Here is a 22,330-nt window from a genome sequence, read left to right as displayed (position 1 = left end):
ATAACCAGAAGTAAATAAACTAAACGACATCTAAACAATCAAAAGTAAACTGAATTGAATAAAATATGGTATAAAAATAAATTAATTAAAAGCATTTAGTTCAATTTAATTTAAAATTAATTGTTTTAAAAACAAACATCTTAACCTCAAAATGTTCTAAAATTCCCCCACATACATAAGTGCATTTGTATGAAAATACTACTACATTTTCACATTTTTCCCGCCCTTTTAAGTGCACACATTTCTTGCTTTTTACTCACCTATGCACCAACAGCTTTTTGTGCATTTTCATATGACCATGGCCGTAACCCAGTTTCTCGAGGTTGGCTAATGTGGCCGGTGGCAAGCCATTGCCCGAAGCACCACCCCCGCCACCGGCACCGTTGCCTCCGCCAGCGGAATTTGCACCGCGCTGATAGTAATGATTCTTGAAATTCTGTATATTCTCGAGGTCAGCTTTGCTTGTGACGCTCGCCGCTACCGTAACCCCATCACCGCCAATGATGGCGCCACCGCCACCACCACCGCCGCCGCCGCCGCCACCACTTTGTAGCATTTGCTGTTGCAGTTGTTGATGTAGTTGTTTTGCGCCTCGCTGTTGTCGTTTGTTCCATGTTTTGCCCTTTTTATTGAGCAACGAGGCTGGGGCGGTGGTGCGACGATGGCGCACAAATTGTTGTGGCGCACGAAATTGATGGTATTGCTGTTGCTGTTGTGATTTTGTTTTATTTGCTGCATTGTTGTTGTTGTTGTTGTTATTATTGTTGTTGCCGCCACTGTTCAGTGGCGTTGGTGAGTTCGTTTTTAGCGCACTGCTTGTGCTGCTCACCTGTTGTTGTTGCTGGGGCGGCGGCGGTGGTTGAGTATTGACGACGCTGCCGGTCTGTTGTCGTTGTTGCTGTTGTAGCTGTTGCTGTGTGGTGGTAGAGTTTGCGCTACAATTCTCGCTCTGCTGCGCTGCACTACTAATTGCTGTTGTGGAATCGGCAGCTGCCGTTTGACAAGCGTCCTTACTGCGCGTTTCCATAGTTCAGTTTCAATTCACTTTCAGAAATTGTTTGGGTTTTCTCTTTTTTTGCGCGCTGCTTTATTTTGCTTTCCACTGCATACTTACGGACTTAACTTTAGTTTGCGTTTCCACTTTGCTGTTGGCAAAGTTGTTGTAATTGGGTAAATTGCCGCTGCTTCAATGCTGTAATTAAACAATTAAAGTTTTCGAAATTAGTGAGAGTTGTTTTTCGGTTATTGTAGATGTTAGTAGTTTGCTTTTAGGCGTTTAATGAATTTACCGCTCTAAATTACCAGCTAAAATATAACTTTATTTGTTTGTGAGGCTAATTTTAATAAAATTTAGGCGTATTTGGTGTATTGCATACTTATAGGCGCAGAAAATTTTTATACCAAAATAATGCATTGCCAGTTTAGCAGTGTTTCTTTAACTGTTCCACTTATAATCGCATGATTTGTGGCATTTCGTTTCCAAAGTTTTATTTGATTCAAATTTGTTGCGAAAGTCATATTTTGTTGCATACCTTTAGGAGTTTGTTGTTGCTAAACGTATTTCTCTACCGTCACAAAGATATCACTTTACGGTACACTTGAGAACAGCAAAATTTAATTTCGGCAAAAATTTAAAGTTAGGCGCAGAAATGAAATTTATTTGCATACTTTTAGGCATTAAAGGCTTTGTTATTGAAATAAAACTCTACGAAAATCTCTGAGTTGAGTAAAGAGAGAGCAAGTAAAGATGATTTTCAAGATTTTACAAAATACTTTTAGGCATACATACTTTCACGTGCTAATCTGAAATTTAAATTTTACACTCCTGAGCAGTTATTTTTCGCAGAAATAAATGTACAAGCAGCAGGGATTGCATCGTAAAATTCGTATATTTTACTTTTACGTCAACAAAGCATACTATTTGGCGCGCATACAAAATTTCATCCCCTACTCCTGCCAAGAAAACAAACGAGTAGGGCTTGCCATGAATTGTTACACTCCTCAAATACTACTCGTGTATTAGTACACCACATTGTTGCATATTTTAAGGGATTTATGCAAATTAAAGCCTCGAATTTCAGCTGGCACATAATTTTTTCACACAGTTCACAGCGCGTCTTAGGGCGACAAAACGCATTTTTTAGAAAGAAAAAAAATGTAAATAGGAAGATATCACATTAATGATGCAGCCTTTTTGGCGTTGAAAGCTATTTTTTAACTCTATGTATGGTAAATATTTAAAATGAGCTACTGAAATAAAAATTACCTATTTATCGAAGAAAATAGATAATTTCCGTTTAAATTTCGACCATATACCGCGTAACCGCATTTTAGTATTGCATATCTTTAGGCGTTTAGAAGTTGTCTAAGGTTTAAGCTCGTCTTTAATGCTGTCTTTTATTTTAAAACCGTTCTTACCGCATATTATTCTTGGCAAGGATTGGATTTTGTTTAAAAGATTAATTTTATTAAAAACATTATTTATTAAAATGATTTTTAAAAAAAGGAATATTACTTGAAACTACCCGTAGTATAAATAATGCTTTAGCTAGGATATGTATATTTTTTCCAAACTCGCTTTTTTAAAACTATTGTATACTTTTAGGCGCTAGCACGCATTCCTATAAAATATTTTCCAAATTCTGATACTTTCGTGCGTTTTGCAGTGCTCTGCGTCTAAAATTTGACTTTAATGTGTTATCAGCAGTCACACAATTACTTTGTGCATAGTATGAAGCATACTTTTAGGCGCTTAAAAAATCAATCCTCGAAAAATAAGCACAGCTTACATAAAAAGGGTTGTAGCCAAATTATTGGATTTTTATAAATTTTCGTGTACGTCACACTGTCGTCGTAGTCAAGTTTTAAGCACTTTTCAACATACTTTTCACTTCCAACAAACGTTGTTGTTATTTGTTGGCTCACATTTTGCCTAGCCTGTCCATCGGCTGTTCGTTCTTCAACAAGCGTATTGTTTTACTTTGTACTTTGTACTTTTTCTTGACTTTTTTGTAGCGCAACTTGGTACTTGACGTCATTGACGTCTACTTAATTCAATTACATTGACCGTAGGCATGTCGAGTAAACTTTTTCCGCTTCGCCTATTTTCTGCACTCACAATCAGTTATCAGTAATTTTTTTTTTGTTTTTTTGTTTTTGGTTTTTTTGTTATTTTAGATTCTTTAGCGGGGGCTTAAGTAATCAAGCGCCAACTTCGCTCCACTTCATTTCAATTTTGGCGCTCACAGCTTGCTGGCTGACTTTAAAGGTACTGTATTATTTTTTTTCATCAATTCCTACACTTCTTCACATTATACTTTTGTCTCTTGGTATGCTACGCTTCACTACACTTTTTTGTGTTATTTGTATGTAAGTACTTTAATTAAGTTTTACGCGACAATAGCATTCACTTTATTACACTTTTACGTTGCGTGCACTCCGCACTCTGCTTTACAATTGTTGTCTACTTTTTGGCGTGCTAGCTTATGCGCGTTTTAATGTTAAAATCGGCTTAAAATTGTAGTAGTTTCAGACTTGTTTTCTTGCATTGCTATAAGCTTGTGGACCTGTTAGTTTTTTTTTTTTTTTTTTACTTTACTGTTTATTTTTCTTGCTTGTTTTGCTTACTTCCGTTAGATGATTCCGCTTCTTCCGCTTGAAATCTGCTTCCGCTTCCGTCGTTCACTGTGACTGTGAAAAAGAATGTGACTGCGTTGAATGTTGTCCGACGACGCTCTGGCTTGGCTGTCCGTCCCTACAGCCGCAGTGTTTTGTGTTGACTCTGCGATGCTTGGCTTTAAGAAATTGTATATAAATAGTTGTATCTGCTTTCCTCTTATTTCATTCAGCAGTAGGTGGTGGGCAGGCTGTATTGAGTTTCTCGAAATAAAATCTTCAATGCTCTTCTGTGCTAACGCCTTTCTACGTTTGTTCTTCTCCCACTGCCTGGAGCTGAGTTCACTGAAATGTAAAAAGTGCCCATCAGGGCAAAACGTGTTTAATACACTCGACTTTATTTGTGTAAGAACGACAATAAAAAAAGAGTAGAAAAAATACGGAAGGCAGAACATATCTAATACAGTGAACTTAAATGCTAAAATATTAATAAACTATGTACATACATTAGGGTGCCTCAGCAAAAAAAGAGTTGCCGGTTTTCCGCCCGGATTATAAAATTTATTATATACTAAGACTAAATATCTAATTTTTCGATTCCGTTGATATAATTTTTAAATATTTTTATGCGGACCTTTTAAGTTTAAATTCTTCTGATTTTTTGAAAAAAATATTTTTATAAACTACATAATTTTATTTATAAAAAAAATCGATTTTTTAAATATTTTTAAAACGGTCCATCTTACGTAAATGCTACTATTTTTCCGAAATATTTTCGCGGGTCTTGAAACATAATAAATTTTATAATCCGACGGAAAGGTAATAGCTACCGACTTTTATTTTTTTGTAAGGCGAGTGATGCACCCTAATGCACATAGACGCCAAGTATGTATGGATATGAAACAATGTGCATATGTTTGCTCAGCTCGTGCTTTCGTCCATTTGAAACACTGCTGCACATGATAGCACTTAACTGTGTCTACGACTACAAGTCCTTTGGGGCTCAAAAATTTTCCTGCTGACTCGACGCGATTGCTAAAATTAAAAAAGTATCACTTTATGACAGCAGAATAAAAACAAAAAAATGTACATATGTGTGTATGTAGTTTAGCCAGCAAAACCATAATCAGCAGCCGCATAATCGCCCAGGGACAGCGTGAAGCGACTGCGATAAGACTACATTCGAATAAATGGTTAAGCTAGAAATCGATGATAATAAACGCTAAAAGCATGCTGTCGTAAAGAATGACGACTTATAGCGGCACAGCCCCCCGCGTCACAAACGTCAAATCCAAAAAAAAAAAAAAAAAAAAAAAAACTTAATGCCTCAACGTCTGTCTATCATGCGGGAAAATAATCCCTTGACGTGACTTCTAACTGCTTCCGCCTTTTCCTCGCAACTAGCGCCTAGCTGCCAAATTTAAGCAGCACGAAACAATCAGTGAATTTGTGGCTCTTCACGCCCCCTTTTCCGGCGCTAGCTCCAGCAAATTTTTTGTTTTCTTCCGCAAAAGCGCTTCAGTTTCTCCGCAACAGCTGCTTACAACCGTTATTTGGCTGATTTTGTGGTTATAAGTTGTTTGATATCAATTGAATGTTGCTTTCTTTCATTCCATCATTCTTCACTCCGCTCATTTTTCATGTTTCGCTCGTGAATGCGCCCCATTGCGACCCTTCAATAACTTTGCTGCCACTGTTGCTGTCGATTTTTTCTTTCAATTTCAACTTCTAGTTTTTTCATATTTCTTTTACTTAATCTGTCGCTTCCTTTTTTATAATAATTGTTGGCGATATTGAAGATGGCAGCAAGTGGCACAAAATTTGGAGTATCCCTTGAGTATGAGTAACAGCCATAAAAATGTATTTGCTCGTGGGATGGGTAAGACTTGTGGGTTTGGCGGTGCGTATTTAACTTTTATTGAGTGATTTTTGTCATTTCTTTTTGCACAGCGAAATTAATATCAAATATTGAATATTTGGATTTCAGAATGTATATATGCATGCTTGATAGCTATTTGTCGATGACACAGTCCACTTCACATAAAATAAGCTCGAAAATAGCTTTTAAGTTATTGCAAAATGTCAAACTGAAGTTTGCTTACAAATTTTGAAAATATTAATCGCTTATCTTTGAAGCATTTATTAAGACCATTTGTATACTTTCGGCAACATTTGAATAACATAAAATATTTGCAAGCTTTCATATACTGATTTATTTTTAAGTATCTTCTTGAAGAAGCTTAAAAGCTCGCCATTTTGTTAGAAAACAATAATTTTGATTTTTTTTTTATTTAGCCTTAGAGCTTTTAAAAAATCTTATGGAATATTTTTCTATGACATACCTTCAACTGTGTATATTTTATGCAAGCTTTTGAGCTTTTTTAATATTTTCGCAGAGTTATATTACGTTCAAATTGGCCCCATTTAACTTGTCAAATGAAAAATAACTTTTTAGAAAACACAATCGTCCACATTGAACATTTGGAGTTAACTTTGACGGTTGTTTGACTACCAATAAAAATTCAAAAAAAAAAAATTCAAAATCAAGTTTCTGTGTTTAAATTTATTTTGTGCGAATGTCTGCTTCATGATATTAACGCATACGGATTAATTAGAGACTTCAAAATGTTTAGTTCGTATGCACTATTTGTCTCTGCGTACGGTGAGACCTCATGGGAAATAACTAGTTACCGCCTTGGCCTCTTTTTTGGCGGACAGACATGCATACCATTTTGATATTTTTTGACTATTTTTAATTTTTAATATTTTTCAGAATATTTTGAACGTTGGCGTGTCAAATGAAAGCTTTTGGGTATTTCTGATTGGTCGGAGCAGAAAGCTTTCTGATACAACTCTGCGCTGAACTGGTTTTCAAACGAGTTAAATGATTTAACAGGTTAAATTTTCCAACAACAATTGCATGCGATTTAACTTGTTTATGAACATGTTTTGTTCATTTAACTGGTTCAAGCCCATTTAACATGTTTAGCTCGTCAATTTGAACGTAGTATAACATTCTTCTACAAAACGTGTTACATTTTCCAGAATTTGTTTAAAAATTATCAGTTAACTTTTATATGCTGCTTTTAAAAAATTTTTTGTCGCGTAATTTTTTAAGGCATTAAAATTATTTGAAAGCGTATTAAAGCTCTGAAGACCTTTTTGTGAGCTTATGAGCCTTCGTTTAAGTTGAAAGCATTTGAAATATTTTTGTAGTGAAACTTATTTTAAAGTGTTTGCCTTTTCAGTTATTGAAAACTTTGTGGAGTTTGCTAGAAAATATTTGTTTTACTTTAATATTTAATATTTTTTTGCATATTGGTTTATGACACTTGTAAAACTTGAAAGCTTTTTTAAACGGTGGTGGGCATCAGCTTTTCCGCAGGCAAAGCTCTTTCAAGCTTTGTGTACTTTTAGTATGGAAACCTTGAAAGAGCTTTGCCCGCGGGCAGGCCAGTGCCCACCACTATTTTAAAAGCTCAGTCGATTTTTTGCGACTTTAAAGCCTATTTTCGTCGAGAACTTTTTTGAGTCTCGAAATTTTACTAGAAGCTGTTGAGCGTTTGATTAACTTGAAAGCAATTTTAATATTTCTTTTATATAGCTTATATTGAAGCTTTTCAATAAAATTTAAGTAAAATTTGTTAGAAAATAATCAGTTTACTAATAGTTAATTATAGAGCTTTTAAAGCGCCTTGTTACATATTCTTAAGGCAGTAAAACTTTTTTCTTAACAATTTTATTCGAAGTTTTTGAGCATTTGATTAACTTGAAAATACATACTCAAAAATTTTCGTTGGAAACCGTTTTTTGTAAGTAAAGAAGTTTCGCACAATATTGTTTTTGGTATCGACTTCAGGAATTTTTATTGAAAAAACCAAACATGACTTTAGCGCTACAAATAGGATGAAATGAATGGTGACCACTGCATAGTCGATCGTTTATACTTTTTACGTACAGGCAAAGAGTAAAAGCTCCTTTGAACAAAACTGCCTTACACTTTTTAACAGTTTCGTTTTTCTAACAGTAGCAGATAAACAGTTAAAGCTCTTTAAAAAATCGTTTAAAAATCAAAGGCTCTAATCAGCTATAAGATTAATTTGTAGAGCTTTTACTAAAGTTTCATTTTTCATAAGGCTTAGTCATGCTTTCTACTCAGAAGCACGATTTTATGGGCATCACTTTAAGGACTGTTCATTTTAATTATGTTGTGAATTTTTTAAAAACTTTTCGGAAGCTTTTATGACTTTATATTGCTCTAAGTATAGCATTTTTCAATAAAAATGAACGACGATATATTTTCAAAGGCTCAAAGAATAATTTAAAAATCTCCTCTCTTATTTTAAAAATTTAAATATATGTAAGTCTGAATGACACAATGACAGATGACAGAAGATGGTGAGAGTGAGAATGCTGGTAAAACCAATAAAATTTCACTTACTTCACTTTCAAGGCTTAAGTCAATCATCATTTAAACATTTTCATGCTGGTAGAGAAAGAGATAGGAATGTACGAAAGAAAAGCGTAATATCAAAAAGGCATTGAAATAAGATAATCTTTAACCTAATCACACTTTGCATTTCAATAAACCAATAAATTGACGCATTTTCATATTTCTATATATTTGAGACAAACGCTGAAAATGCCCGAAGGCACAAAAAAGAGTTACGCAACGCAGTTGAATGATAATATCAGAGTGGATGGTGGGTGGCGGCGCGTGTGGGTCAAAGGACGAAAAGTAAGTAAACGCATAAATGACAAAATGGTTATGCCTCACTGCCTGACTGCCTGTGTGAATGACTACTGTTCCGACTAGCGGCCATCAGGCATTCGAGGGACGCACACAAGCGCACCAAAAGCAGACGACGACAAGGTTTATCCTTTATTTATATATTTTTTCAAAACAAAAAAGCCGCAGCAGCTGAAGGCGACAATGTGTTCTGTTTTCGTTTATTTAACTGTGTGTGGGTATATTTGTGTTGGCACAGCGACTTATCACTGTTATTTGCCATTATTATGGCCATCCTTGCTGCTGTTGCTATTAATTTTTTTCTTTTTGTTTTTGTTATCGTTTATTGTTATGCTGTTTATTGTTATCACGGTTGGTATGAAGCTTAACTATGTCGTTGGAATGTTGACTACATGAATGAGTAAAACAGAGTATAATCACATATGTACGTACCCTGCAAAAAATGGGACTAATCCGGGATGACTCCGGGAGCAATCGCAAAGGAGCAGACGACTAATACCACTTTTGATCTCTTTATATGGAATGAACTGATCGCTTTTGTTCGAGCATGTCCTATGAAGAGACTAATTGTTCAGCTTTATACCCGAGCGGGTATACAAGGCGACTAGTCACTTTTAAAAAATAAAAATTAAAATTTGCACCAGCTGAGATTCGAACCGGGGTGCTCAGTTTTGTTAGGCGAATACTCTCCCTGCGTGCCAACGCCGCACATGAAATTGCATTGACTAAGTGCGTACATATCATTAAATCATTAATAGTACCCGTTAGAGATGAGTTGGGGACTAATTGATATCCAATTATACCCATAAGGGATGAGTCGAGACTAATTGACCTCCATTAGTACCCGTATGAGACTAGTTAGGACTAATTAATGCCCAATTGTACCCGATTGAGAGTAATCTCGGAATACTCTCTTTAGATATTAGTCGCACAACTTTTTGCAGGGTATGTATATGTACACACACATATACTTATATGCATACAATGACAACTCAAGTGGCAAAGACGATAACAAATATAAATATTAAAGCCCGCAGTTATGTAGGTTTGTACGCATCCATACAAATATATGTATGCACGTTTGTCAGCAAGTTTATACTCGTAAATAACAGCTTAAGGACACTGTCGCATAACTTCAATGGAAGTAACTAGGTTACAAGGAAGCTGTGCTCAAGAAAGGATGTAAGATAGTAGCAGCCTGCGGGTATATGTAGCGCAACGCAGGACAAGACCAATGCACAGAGCTTAGTAAACACAGTTGAGATATGCGTAGGAATGTACAACACATCCACACACACACACACATACTACATGGCACAGCAACCTTTGTGAGACAGTTCATTTACGTATGCATGTGTCATGCGGTGGCGCTTTTGCTGACAATTCAGCTGCCTTTGGCCCAATAACAACTTCCCTAGATAAGATGACATTTTATTTCAGCACTTTACGTGTTACGTGTCTAATAAACAAGCGAAAGAAGGAAATATGCACCCACACATATGTACATACACACATAGGAGGAGCGAGACAATACCTTCTATTTCTAAAATTTGTTTTAAAGATTCCCCCACTAGACGCGATCACGCATTAAAAACACCTGTGCTGCACATTTTTGCACATAAATTTGTGTACCCATATTAACAAATTATGAATTATTTAGATAATATCGAAGTCATGAACTTTTAAAAGACATCAACACCACGAGAGCCGTCTGACAATTACCAAATAGAACAAAATTGAAGTTTTAAATCTATATCTATATTATCTATACATTTTCGAGCTTTCATAAAAAAATGGTGAAAGCTTTCCTGCCAAATGTAGCTTTTTATCTCTTACATTTCCAAATCTTTAGTTTCAAAGCAGTTTTAAGTTCTTTAAAGTTGCGCTTTAAAATTGAAGTGTGAAAGCTCTCAAGTAGCTTTTCGATTATTTTAAACTTTCAAGTACTCGAAGGTAGTTTTTTAAAGCTAACGGCTTTTAAACAGCTTAAAGCTTTTTACATTAGAAAGCAATCAAATAATTTGCTGACTTCTTTAAATTCAAGCACCCGCAAAGTGTGATTGCTTTCGATAAAAAAAAACTGGTAGCTTCTCAGTATGCTATACAGGGCTTTGAGCAAATGTAAAATAGCGAAAAAAAAATAGTTTTTTAAATACGATTCCGAGTTTTCAAATTAACTGCTGAGATTCTGAAAGCTGAAAAAAATAAATACTTATTCTAGAATTTCCCTAAATTAAGAGCTTTTTTTCGCATAAAACCTCCAAGTATATCAGAAATATCATACTCATATAATAGTAAAAGCTTTTGAATCCGCTTCCTTAAATTTTTAGGCTCTAAAATCGAGGTTGTCGCTTTATAGCAGCATGACTATGAGCTTTTACTCAGTGAGTAAGCAAAGCCTATAGAAAACTTTTTAACACTTCTTCCGCACATTTTCTATAGATGCTCATAGAGTAAAAGCTCTTTCTGATCGTCACTGCCCTAAATACACCAGTCACCGGGACCAAAACAAAGAATTTTTTTAAGCTGATTCTGCGTTAGTTATGCGGTTCTTTCTTTAATTTTTCAAAGGTTAAGAAAGTGTTCCGAAGTGTCTACTTTATGTATTTATTTACCTAAGAAGTTTCTATCCACGTCCACGTTAAACAAGCCTAGCAAAAGCTATGCAAAAACCAAACTCACAATTTTTACAACGCACCGTTTGGTTTTGGAAATAAAATTTCCATGTCACCTGCTGCTACTTTCACAAATTTACCCCAAAAAGCTATTTTGTTGCCAAATTATCAAAGCAATCTGGATATACAGTTTGAGTGCAACATATGTATGTAGTATATGTATACATATATAATGCCACTCCACGTTGCAAATGTAGTATAACTGAAAATGAAAAAATTTGCATATTTATTGCGAAAGAAAACGACAAAAGCAGCAGCCAGCAGTGACAAGAAGTGGCAGCGGAAATGGAATTGGACGGAAGGTGGTTGGGCTACTATGAAGCAAGCTTCCAGCAGATGAGTCCATATTGCGGTACCACAGCGGATGGCGGAAAAGCTAGCATTAATTTATTGTAGCACATTTTTTAATATATACAAATTTTTTCCACAATTTTTTTTTAAATTTTTTTTTTTTTACTTTTTACGAAACCATTTTTTAGTCCATTTATTTTTGTTTTGTGTGTGATATATTTATTTACTTGCCGAGTGCGACAAGTGTGCAGCCATAAAAAATATACTCGTATGCGTGCAATGCAACTGCAGACTAGACTTATATTTACATAGTTATCTATTTATGTGCATACAAAAACACATATGTATGTAGATATGTAGCGATGAAAGGCAATTTTACTACTCTTGACCAAACCAACAATAGATGAGTTAACTGAGATGTAAAGGTAGCCAAATTTTGTACGCATATGTACATATGTATGTATGCAAATATTTAGCACGTTTCTATGTAAGTCTATAGCTGAGTGTTTGCATACATATTTGTATGCATAAAATAACGATGGACCATTTGTCGCTTTGGAATTTTTATTTTCATTTGGAAAAAGGGTTTTTTTCTCGCTAAAATATAGCTGTAGTGTTTCTGACAAACGGCGACAATCACTTTTGTGCACACCGGGGGAAACGAGAAAACAAAAACAAAAAATAGCAAAGTATAAGCGAATTAATTTAGAGGCTAGAGAATTCATAGTTTTGAAAAGCCGAGACCGTAGCGAGTGAATATTTTATAATAAAAACAATTTAAGTTAACTTTTCATTTATTTTAATTTTTTTTATTATGGCAAAAATAAGAGCAAAAAATAAATAACATTTTTAGATTTTTTTTAGGTATTCATAAAAAATATAAAAACCCGAAAAAAATCACAAAGAACCCCGAAAAAACCCGCAAAGATTTCGAAAGATTTAGGAAAATAATGCACGAGTATACATAAAAGTCCGGAATATTCCAAAGAAGTTCCAAAAAAAGTCCCTGAAATTGAAAATTCCTAAAAGACCCTAATTAGAATCCCAAAGAAATATCCAGATCCAGGGTAAATAGCAACCAAGGTGTCCCGAAAAGTCTCGAAAAAGTAAAAGCAAATACCGAAAGAAAGCCCCAAAAATCCTTTGTGTGAAAAATTAAACTCATGTAAGCACGAACGATCCCTGAACAAAAATCTGGCAAACCCCAAAGGAGTCCAGAAAAACATCGCAAAAGTGTGCCAAAAGCGCTGATAGTTCGCGGAAAATCTCGACACATAAAACATGAAGGATGCCGAAAAAATCGCAAAGCAAACCCGAAAAGGCCCCGCAAATAGCTGGCAAGACCCAGGAATACAACACACGGAAGTATCCAGAAAAGTGCCGAAAAAGTCCCCGGAAAACCTCGAAGGTTGAGCCGTGAAGAATTCCTAAAAGTTTTCACCTTCGTTGTTGGTGTTTCCGACAGGTTAGGAGTATGATGTATTGTGGAACGCTTTGCCTTCATCCCTTGTAAAAGTTGGTTTTGGAGATAAGGACACCGGTTGCTCTCCAAACCACATTTGACAATGGATGACGGAAAATCGTTCCAAAATGCATCAAATTTCTAAAGATTAAAAAAAAAACAGTACCAAAGAGTATCTTTAAAAATCCCTGAACACGAAAAGGGTCTAAAATCTCCTGAAAGAATCCAAACGTCCTGGAAAATCTCGAAAATCAAAGTACGAAGAATGCAAAAAAGTACAACAAAAGTCCTGCATGGTTATTATTCGGTGTAAATCAGTATTGGCCAGAGAGAGCTTTATCCTTTGCCGGTCATTCATAAAACGTTTAGAAAGCTTAAAACAGCTTGGCACGGCGCTTATGAAGTGGACCTGGCCTAAGTCTAAATTTATTAAGTATACATACAGCTTGGTGATAAGAGATTACCCCTCTCCACATGAATACACACTATGTATCTGAAGGACGAATGTTTCGCTGTTCTGTATAACCCTTCCCTACATGTATCTTATCTCATTGCCACTGTCTCTAAAATGCCCATGGCTAATCAGCCTTTTTAAGATGAAAATTCAAGCATTCAAACGCAATTTCCTTTACCGGAACGCTTAAGATTCATACCAACAAAGGCGAAAGCTTTCATAACATTTTACTCAGAATCTATGCCACAGACATCCTTGTACCTAATTGGCTGCCATGCTCACTCAACCGCCTACTTAAAAAAAAGGCGAAAACTGCGCTGCGGCTATGAATTATAAATTTTAATAACAACAGCAATAAAATTAATTAAGAAGAGCTTAATAAGCAAAAAATAATTGCTGAGTACGTGAGCTTACTTTTTGCTAGTAAATGTAGCAGAGATGAAGGAAATTATGAGATATATTTTTTAACTTAAGCCGCTTATTAAGCTCATAAATATACTATCGAGAACACTCAGAAAAGCAAGCAGAAGTGAGCAGGAAGCAAATAATAAAAGTAAAAAAAAAATAAGAAAAATAATATCGAAAATTCACTTAATACACCAACCAGCTTGAGAAACATCAAAACCCACTATTGGCGTACGTCAAGGACTATATATTTATGTATAGGTAGGTACTTATGCGCTCGGCTGTTCAGAGCAGATGTGAGTACGAAATATATAAACGCAATTAAGTGGTCAGGCACAGTGTTGCTTCGACTGTGTTGATGCAGCAGCTACATTGCACAAACCTTTGAGTGTGGCAAATTGATGAGAAAATCCAATTAACGTTTCACGGCGATGAAGTGAAGGCGAGAAGTGGACTTCGGCGAAGGGTAAACAGCAATGAAGTGGAGAAGCATGACCGAACCGACCAAATCTATAGATTGTAGAAAACTAAGTAATGCGTAAAAACATGTAAGGACTGCATACCAGTTTGTGTGTGTGTGGCAGGCCAGAGTGAAGCATACATATCTAATTTAAGTGGAGAAATACAAAATAAAGTCTAATAGTTGCTTAAGCGAAAAGCGCTCGTCCTGTGTATGAGGGAAAGAAAAGGTTATGCATCAGTAGAGCAATGTTGGGTGGGAGCGTATTAGTTAGAAGTGGCTGGTAGTGGGTGCGAAACGCACGACGGCAGTGCGGCGAATGTGTTTAGTGTTATGTAACTCTTGCAGGTATGTACATATATATTCCGTATGGATATGTATGGTTACATTGTGACACTGACGTGACCACAAAAGCCAATTTCGTTTTGGGTTGGAAGTTAAAAGGTATTACATAATAAAGTACGGGCGAAAAAACGAAATGTATACACACAGCATGTAGTGAGTTTGTTGCTGTTGAAAGCCAACCACATGAACAAATAACATGCTCTTCAAATATTTATTATGAAATTAATTAAACATTGCCAAGACATGCAGCCTATATGTAGACTACTTGCCCGATTACCACATAAGAGAGTGACAGCTGACTGGTAGAAAATTAAACAAGAGCGCACAAATCAATAAATACATATACATACATACATTCAGTGGCGGTTAAAAATGGATGAATGGTCTTCCGTTTTAAATATTTACAATGTTTTTCAAGCTAAAATTTGTTTGATATTTTTTATAAAAGTATGCTTTAACAAAATCTAAGTAAATCACACTTTCAAAATTTGTGCAGAACTTAGAAAAATTCGACAAATTTTTATCTAAACTTCGAGCTTTTTACCCAGACATTTTAGAAATTTTTTGGGTATGCAGTTAACAAGCTTATAAAATTCTAGTAAAATAATTGCAAGTTTTGAGCGTCTAAAAAATGGCATTGACTTATTTTTTTTTTTTTTTTGTTGACGGCGTTTTGCACTTTTTTCCATATGAACATGAATTTCTTGTGGAAGAATATGCACAAGAGAATTCGCGAAAAAAATAAAAAATCAACGCCAGTTTCACTAAATTTCGCTATTTCGGCCGCTGTGGTGTAGTGGTAAGCAGTGCGCGCTTTCACTCATCAGCACCTGGGTTCAAGCCCTGGTCAAAGCAACATCGCAAAACATATAGAAAAAGGTTTTTTCTTAACAGCGGTCGTCCCTCGGCAGGCAATGGCAAACCTCCGAGTGTATTTCTGCCATGAAAAACAGCTTCTCATAAAACATACACTCGCCGTTCGGAGTCGGCGTAAAACTGTAGGTCCCTCCGCTTTGTGTGACAACATCAAGGTGCACGCCACAAGTCGGAGGAGAAGCTCGAGCAAACACTAACATATGTGTAAGCGCCAATCTATTATTATTACTATTATTATTATAAGAAAAAAAAAATGCAAAAGCCGTCAGAAAAAAATTTAAAAAACAATGCGATTTTATAGCCGCTCAAAATTTGCACTCATTTTACTAGAATAAGCTTGTTAACTGCATACCCAAAAAATTTAGAAAATTTCTGGTTAAGTGTGATTTATATGGTTTTTGTTAAAGCATGAACCATATTTTTATAACAAAATATCAAAAAAATTATGGCTTGAAAAACATTGTAAATATTAAAAACTAAACACCATTCATCCACTTTTGACCGCCACTGTATTTACGTACATATAAATGTTAAAATGCCTACACCACGCATATGCATATAGTAGATACATTTATCAAATTGTAAATGCTTTTTGTATTTATTTTCCCAATCTACGAGTAAGTGTTTATTTCACCTTACATTCTTTCCCCCTCTACTTTCATTTGTCCTAGTCCAATGTCCTACAACTGTTAATAAATCTTTTATTGCCATATGTGCAGTTCGAGCAATTGTTGTTAAGTAAATACGACGATATTAAATAAATATGTGGATAAATAAAATGTTTCCATACACATATTTAGACAAGCAATATACACACATATGCAAGTACAGTTGTCAACAAAATAATAGGAGTACCATATTTTGACCAGTTTCGACTATTGTTTCTCTTGATTGTTTAAAGATTACACTGTGAGACAAATGGTAGGGCTCAGTGATCGGGAAGGGTTCAAACTACCGGGGAAAGTTATATCGGTAAAAAAGAAGTTATACGTGTCCCGGCGTTTCGCTGTCACCTTTGGTGGTCTTTTTTTTGACATAACTCGAGAACCACTAGCCCGATTTTGCTCAAACAAATTTAAAAAAATTAAAAATTACAATTCCTTTAATCTGTTTATATAACGTTTTTCTATATAATCAACAGTTTTGCCGGTAAAAATAAATGTATGAAGAAAAAAAATATTTTTTGCTTAAAATATTAAATTTTTTTATTTTTTAAATTCACAAAAAATCCAAAACGGAAAAAAGGCAAGTCGTATTACTTTCACGCAAAGTCACATAACCTTTAAGCAAAATGAGACATAGATCATGAAAATCGATGGACGCGTTTCGCTGTGTGAATAAAAGCTAGTGCAACGTGCACTTTTTTACACAAAAATTAAATGACCTATACAACTGCAGCATTAATTTTTTTTTTTTTAATTCTGAATAAAAAGTTTAAAATTTTGGTGGAAATTTGTTGAATTTTTATAAATTTTGCACAAAGTTTGAAATTTGGATTTACAAACATATACATATGATTTTTGATAGATTATGAAAAAAACTTATAAACATAAAACAAACAAAAGAAAAGCAATCAAAATTGGCCAAAGTAGCGCACTCCTATTATTTTGTGGACAACTGTATGTCGACGAATGTAATCAAGCTGAATTGTTGACAAGTAAAAGCAAATGATAATGAAGGAAAACCTTTAAATAGAAAAGTAAACTTTTAATCCCAATTAAATTTAATGAAAAATGAACACAGGATAAGCGAAATAGGTACAAACTGAAGTTTACATCCAATTAAAAACAAAAACTACACTAAAATTTTATATTAGAAGCACAGAATACATGTTTTTGGACGCGTATTTGTTTTCTTTAACTAAGACCAATAAAATAGAATCTACATACTTTCATTTGAAGCACGAAGATTTGACAAGGGATGACGGAATCTCATTCCCTAATACATTTGCTAATAATTTGTAAGCCGATTATTTGCAGTAATTTCTTTTTTGAATGCGTACTATTAGCTCTTATAAAAATTTATTCTTAAAACACATTTTATCCTTACTGCTGACACTAAACAAGCTCGTATATCGCTGTCTCATCCAATTCGAAGCCTAGCCGAAGAACGCTATATCTGGTGGCTGGCCCAAGAATGTTTGCTCTAAGGTCTCAATCAGATTATGTGGGTATATCCAAAAAAAAGGTTCCCATCTCTCAGTTTCGCAGAACTAGCAAAACCAACACGGCAGTATTCGAGAAAAACTCAAGATCGATTCAAAAACCATAAGGAAATATCCCAGCATTTTTGAAGCGAAGCATTTATGGTAACCAATATGCTCACAAATTGACAAGAAATACTGGGAGCTAACCAGCGAATTGGACCAGAAGCCTTCCATATACCACCATAGTAGAGTTGAGTGGAGAGGACTGGCTGCTTATCACCCGTTAATTTGATGGGTCATTGCAGGTTGCGAGCCTACTTTAATAGGTGAGTTAGATCTTACGACTCTTATCGATATGGCTATACAGCAATAAAAAACCCATTTCTTCTTCTAAAATGCGATTCTTTGGCTAGAGAAGACAAATAAATTTGTGGGAACTGTGGCTAGCGGCTACATCCATTTAGGGGCGGGCAGACTATGAAAATTCAGGATTAAGCAGTGCCTCCAGCACAAGGACAGGCATTCTAGAGAAGGACCCAACGAATATGGGGGAAATCATCCTTATAAGCTTAGTAGTAATTGTTCCACTCTATCCATCTAAAAATCTAGAGCTGAGAGATTCATCGTACACATAGAAATTACAATCACAAAAATATACTAAGTGCTCTATCTTCCCGACTTTTTCAAAGTCAACGTTGAGCAACAGAAACCTAACGTAACGTTTAAGAACAAAAGGGGAGAACAAAGAGAAAAAACAAAAACAAACAAAAAACAAAAAATTAAAAAACAAAGAAATACAAATAAAAACTAAAACGCAAAAAATATAAATAAAAAACAAAAAATATAAACATCCCGAGGGAGATAAAAAAGACACAAATCAATAAAAATTAAAGAAATATAATCAGAAAACAAAAACAAAAAAAATTATGCTCAAAATTTTCAGCAAAATATTCCCCATTCGGACATTCCCAATCTGACGTGACGTGACATTTACATGAAGAAATTTAGAAATATACAATGAAAAGGTAAAATCTTAAACCCGTTTTCTTTTTTGCATAGTAATTAAGTATTAAATGAAACAATTACAACAACTGATAGTCGAGATTTAAAGATATAAGCAAACATATATACATATTCGCTGCAAAACAGCTAATTGGACAGGACTTTTTGCATAACATTTTTTGTAGTAATATTTGAAATATTTGCGGTCATTTTTCCTAGTTTTTAAATGTAAATTAATTTTGTTTTATCCACCTGGCGGTTCCATTTTTTGCAAGTCTATGTCTTACCATGGCGCCACCTAGCGGGACCATTTTTGGCAAAAATATTAAATAACTTAGACATATGACTATTATTTTTTTTCGCGGTAGATCTTCTGCTGGAAACACCAATATCGATGAGGATATAAAAATTTATATTCATCAGACTGCAAAAATTTATATCAGCTGACAACAAATACAACCAGCACACGTCACTTTTGTTAAATTACAACAACAACAAACCAATTACCGCAAAAATATGCGCTAAATTAATTTTGTTTGCAAAGCCAGATGGCAGAGGCTAGCATTGTCAATAGCAGACAACCGAACACTGGCAACTGACATTCACAAAAAATAAAAAATCACAGCCACACTATTTAAAAAATCATTAAAATAACATTTCGTAAAATTGCGCAAACGATTTTCCGCTAATTACACAATCATTTAGGAACAGCCGGTATAATGCGGTTAAGCCAATGACTGTGGGGAAGGTTAGTTGCATGCAGCGATGAAGTTTCGGTTTTAGTGTAGGAACTAAAAATAAATGCATAAAAACACATAGAAAAAAAGTAAAACCCAAGCCAGCCATAAAAATGTTATGCAAAAAAAAAAACATAATCAACAATAACATTGCACAAAGCAGCATAATTAGCCAGTGAAGTGGCAATACTGCAGAAGCAACGACCGACCGCCCGTCGCTGCAAGTGAAGAAATAAAACTATATAATATTAAATAATAAATACAAAAACAACATTGTACTCAGTGCTTCGTTGCGCAAAAAAATAAATCTGTGCCAGTTTTCTACTTTGCTACACACTACCCACCTTTTTACAATTTTACAGCGCATATTTCTGCTGCCGCTTAAAGCGTAGTAAAACTGTCGCTTCGTAGTTAAAAAGTAAATAAAAAAATTTAAAAAAAAAATAGGAGACTGTTTAATGCAACAAACATACAAGCGTTAACGTAAAATCTCGTTCGTGTGCTGTGAAATTCACCCCTCTATTCACACCTCGGCACAAAAAACAAGCCGGATCGGAGCATAACTATTCAACCACACCAATGCACACCCCCAACTCACACACACAGAAACCAACAAATCAGCACAGAAGAAAAAAAAATAAAAATAAATGAATGCCTTCCAAAGTGGTCTGACACCTACATAGCTCTACTACATCTATAGTACATACAAACATATGTGCTTATGTATGCGTATCTGCGCCGCTTTTTGTTGCCTTCAGTGTTTGGGGCTCGCTTACTGGCGCTAATGAATTCATAATTTGCACCACTGGCGCACAAACATACTCGGAGTCTCCTCGTCGCACATTCGCATAGGAACATCTTACGCCTCACTTGCCTTTTCAACCCCACTACCATCACACTTGAGTGTTCTGAATCGAGTCACTTGTTTCTACAAAATGTATGCGTGAATAAACCTGCTTCATATAAATTTCATGCATAAAGCGTTGCCATATTGGCGGAAAAAAAATAAAAAATTGGAACAGCATAAAAATATGTCAAACCACACTCACTTGGTTGAATAAATAAATCTTTTTTTTAAGGAAAAAACAAGGGAAACAAATCATGGTGTACGTAAGTTCGATGAAATTAAAATAAAGAACTAGAATTTTATTTTGGACTTTTTTGCTACTCCTTAAAGAGTACTGCTAAAATTTTCCCTTTAAATTTATTTTTATACCGTTTGAGAATTACAGACATGTGACGAAAAAGATGCACGAAATAATAAGAATGTTGCATACTTTTAGGCGCAATCGTGGCTAATTTGACAATATAAACGCCAGCTAATAAATAGATGGAAATTTTTTAAGTCGTAGCCGAGTGATTTAAGATCAGGACTCGCCCCTGCACAGACGGAGGTAGAAACCAGGTAACCTACGTCCAGATTACACTTGAGCCAAAGCTTTTGAATGCCGACTCTAATGACGCGCTTGACCAAGTGGAACCTCAAACAATATTTTCTCTAATCTCAGGGCTTCTCACTCAACCAAGATGAGGTGAAGACAGCAACAATGCGGCTTGAAAACAACCAGACGCCTCGAGTTGTTGGATTATTGGGCTATGAGTAGACGGTGGCTGTGTTGAAAGACGGTGTTAAAAGACGGCCGCGAACAGTTGGTGGTGCTTTGGTTGTTGAATGCATGCTAGAAGATTAGAATCTCAGTGCCCTTATACATCTAAATACATCAGAAGGGAGTACCTGCTGTGTTTGCCAATTATCGTAGCATAAACCTTCTCTAAATCGCCTATGAGGCCCAATCGAAGACATTATCCCAAACAGCAAACAAACTGATTGCCTGACAAATCCACCATATGTAGATCAGATCTCCACAGTACTTCGAATACTGAAAAAGACTATTGCCAATCAAATCGACTCCTCCACCATTTCGTGGATTTCAAAGTCACTTTTAAACCACGCCGAGAAGCTTTCTCCACCCCTGACGCCATTTACGCATAACCAATACCTGCTGCTGTGCAATATTTAGCTTAACACTGGCACCGTCAACGCAGTTATCCTCCGGCTTAAAGAAGGAATCAAAAGAGAACTAATTGTGAACCAAGACAAGACGGAGTTTCTCCTGCCAACATAAAAAGAGTACTCGCGTTTTAAGACACACGTCACTGTTGGCAATTATAATTTTGTAGTAGTGAATGGCTTTGTCTACCTAAGATCCAGTAACAGTTCCGAAAAGCTCTTGCTTACAGGTGTTACTTTGGGCCCGGTATGCGATTGCAGAGCAGAGCTATCTCTCCACGAGGCGTGGAAGAAAGAAGCCTTTAGAGCTTAAGCAACGCAAGACCTCTGGAACTACATGAACTTGGTCAAACGCATAAAAATACGATTGCGCTGGTTACGAGAGTGCGTATGTTTGATGAAGACATGGAAAGCACTAGATGGAAGGAACAAGTACAGTAGGATTTGTATGTACTTGCTATGAGGAGCTAGCTGAACTTTGCAAAGCAGAGAGGCAGCCAGCCAAGTTGTTTGGTCTCTACTCAATAACGACAGACGGTTGTGGAGCCAAAGCCGAAGAAATAAAAAACTAAGAGTAATTAAATTATGCTATAACTGGCGTGTCAACCTAGTGACCTCGTTAAAATGCTAAAGTCTTAATCAAGTTTGTGAAAATGTAAAAAAGCTCGATTGCAAAAACTTTACTGAGCTTTTGAATAGACTTCGAGGAATAAACCAAGATGAGATCTTTTCAGTGGGCAAAGCTTTTTATTGACTATAACCTAAGCCCGCACAACTTTACGGATGACATTGTTTTAACATTTCAATGGAATGAGCTACATATGCTTTAGCATACTGTGGGCTAAATTAGCATTTTTGTATGAGAGTGGCTCTACCTACCGCTAACCAAACTTAAACAAGGCAGCCACGAAACTTCCGTGTTTGGGCATTGTAATGATCGTCCTGTGCACAAAGGGTGCATTTCTAAGCAAAGGATTACTTGAATGCCTTTGACGTCAGGCTATAGTATAAAATAACACAGACATTGATAGAGCTACATAGATGGGAGGAATATGTTGACAGATAGTTTAAGTGCGCTCAACGCTACTGAAAGTAACCTTC

The 22,330-nt window shown here is 35.5% G+C and overlaps 1 protein-coding gene across 1 annotated transcript in view; it reads right to left on the bottom strand.

The window, feature by feature from the left end:
* LOC118744258 (7SK snRNA methylphosphate capping enzyme bin3) overlaps nt 1–22,330 on the bottom strand; it is a gene marked incomplete in the record, with an annotated part of 144,577 nt that overhangs the window by 5,544 nt on the left and 116,703 nt on the right. The window contains 2 exon segments of the mRNA XM_036477152.1: nt 261–1,192; nt 3,628–3,960. Coding sequence (XP_036333045.1) covers nt 261–1,027 — 767 coding nt within the window.

The sequence above is a fragment of the Rhagoletis pomonella genome, unplaced genomic scaffold (assembly GCF_013731165.1).
Source record: "Rhagoletis pomonella isolate Grant_MI unplaced genomic scaffold, Rhpom_1.0 Rhpom_scaffold_00008, whole genome shotgun sequence".
Taxonomy (NCBI): Eukaryota; Metazoa; Arthropoda; class Insecta; order Diptera; family Tephritidae; genus Rhagoletis; species Rhagoletis pomonella.
The sequence above is the reverse complement of the archived record's forward strand: the minus strand, read 5'-3'. Positions and strand labels throughout refer to the sequence as shown.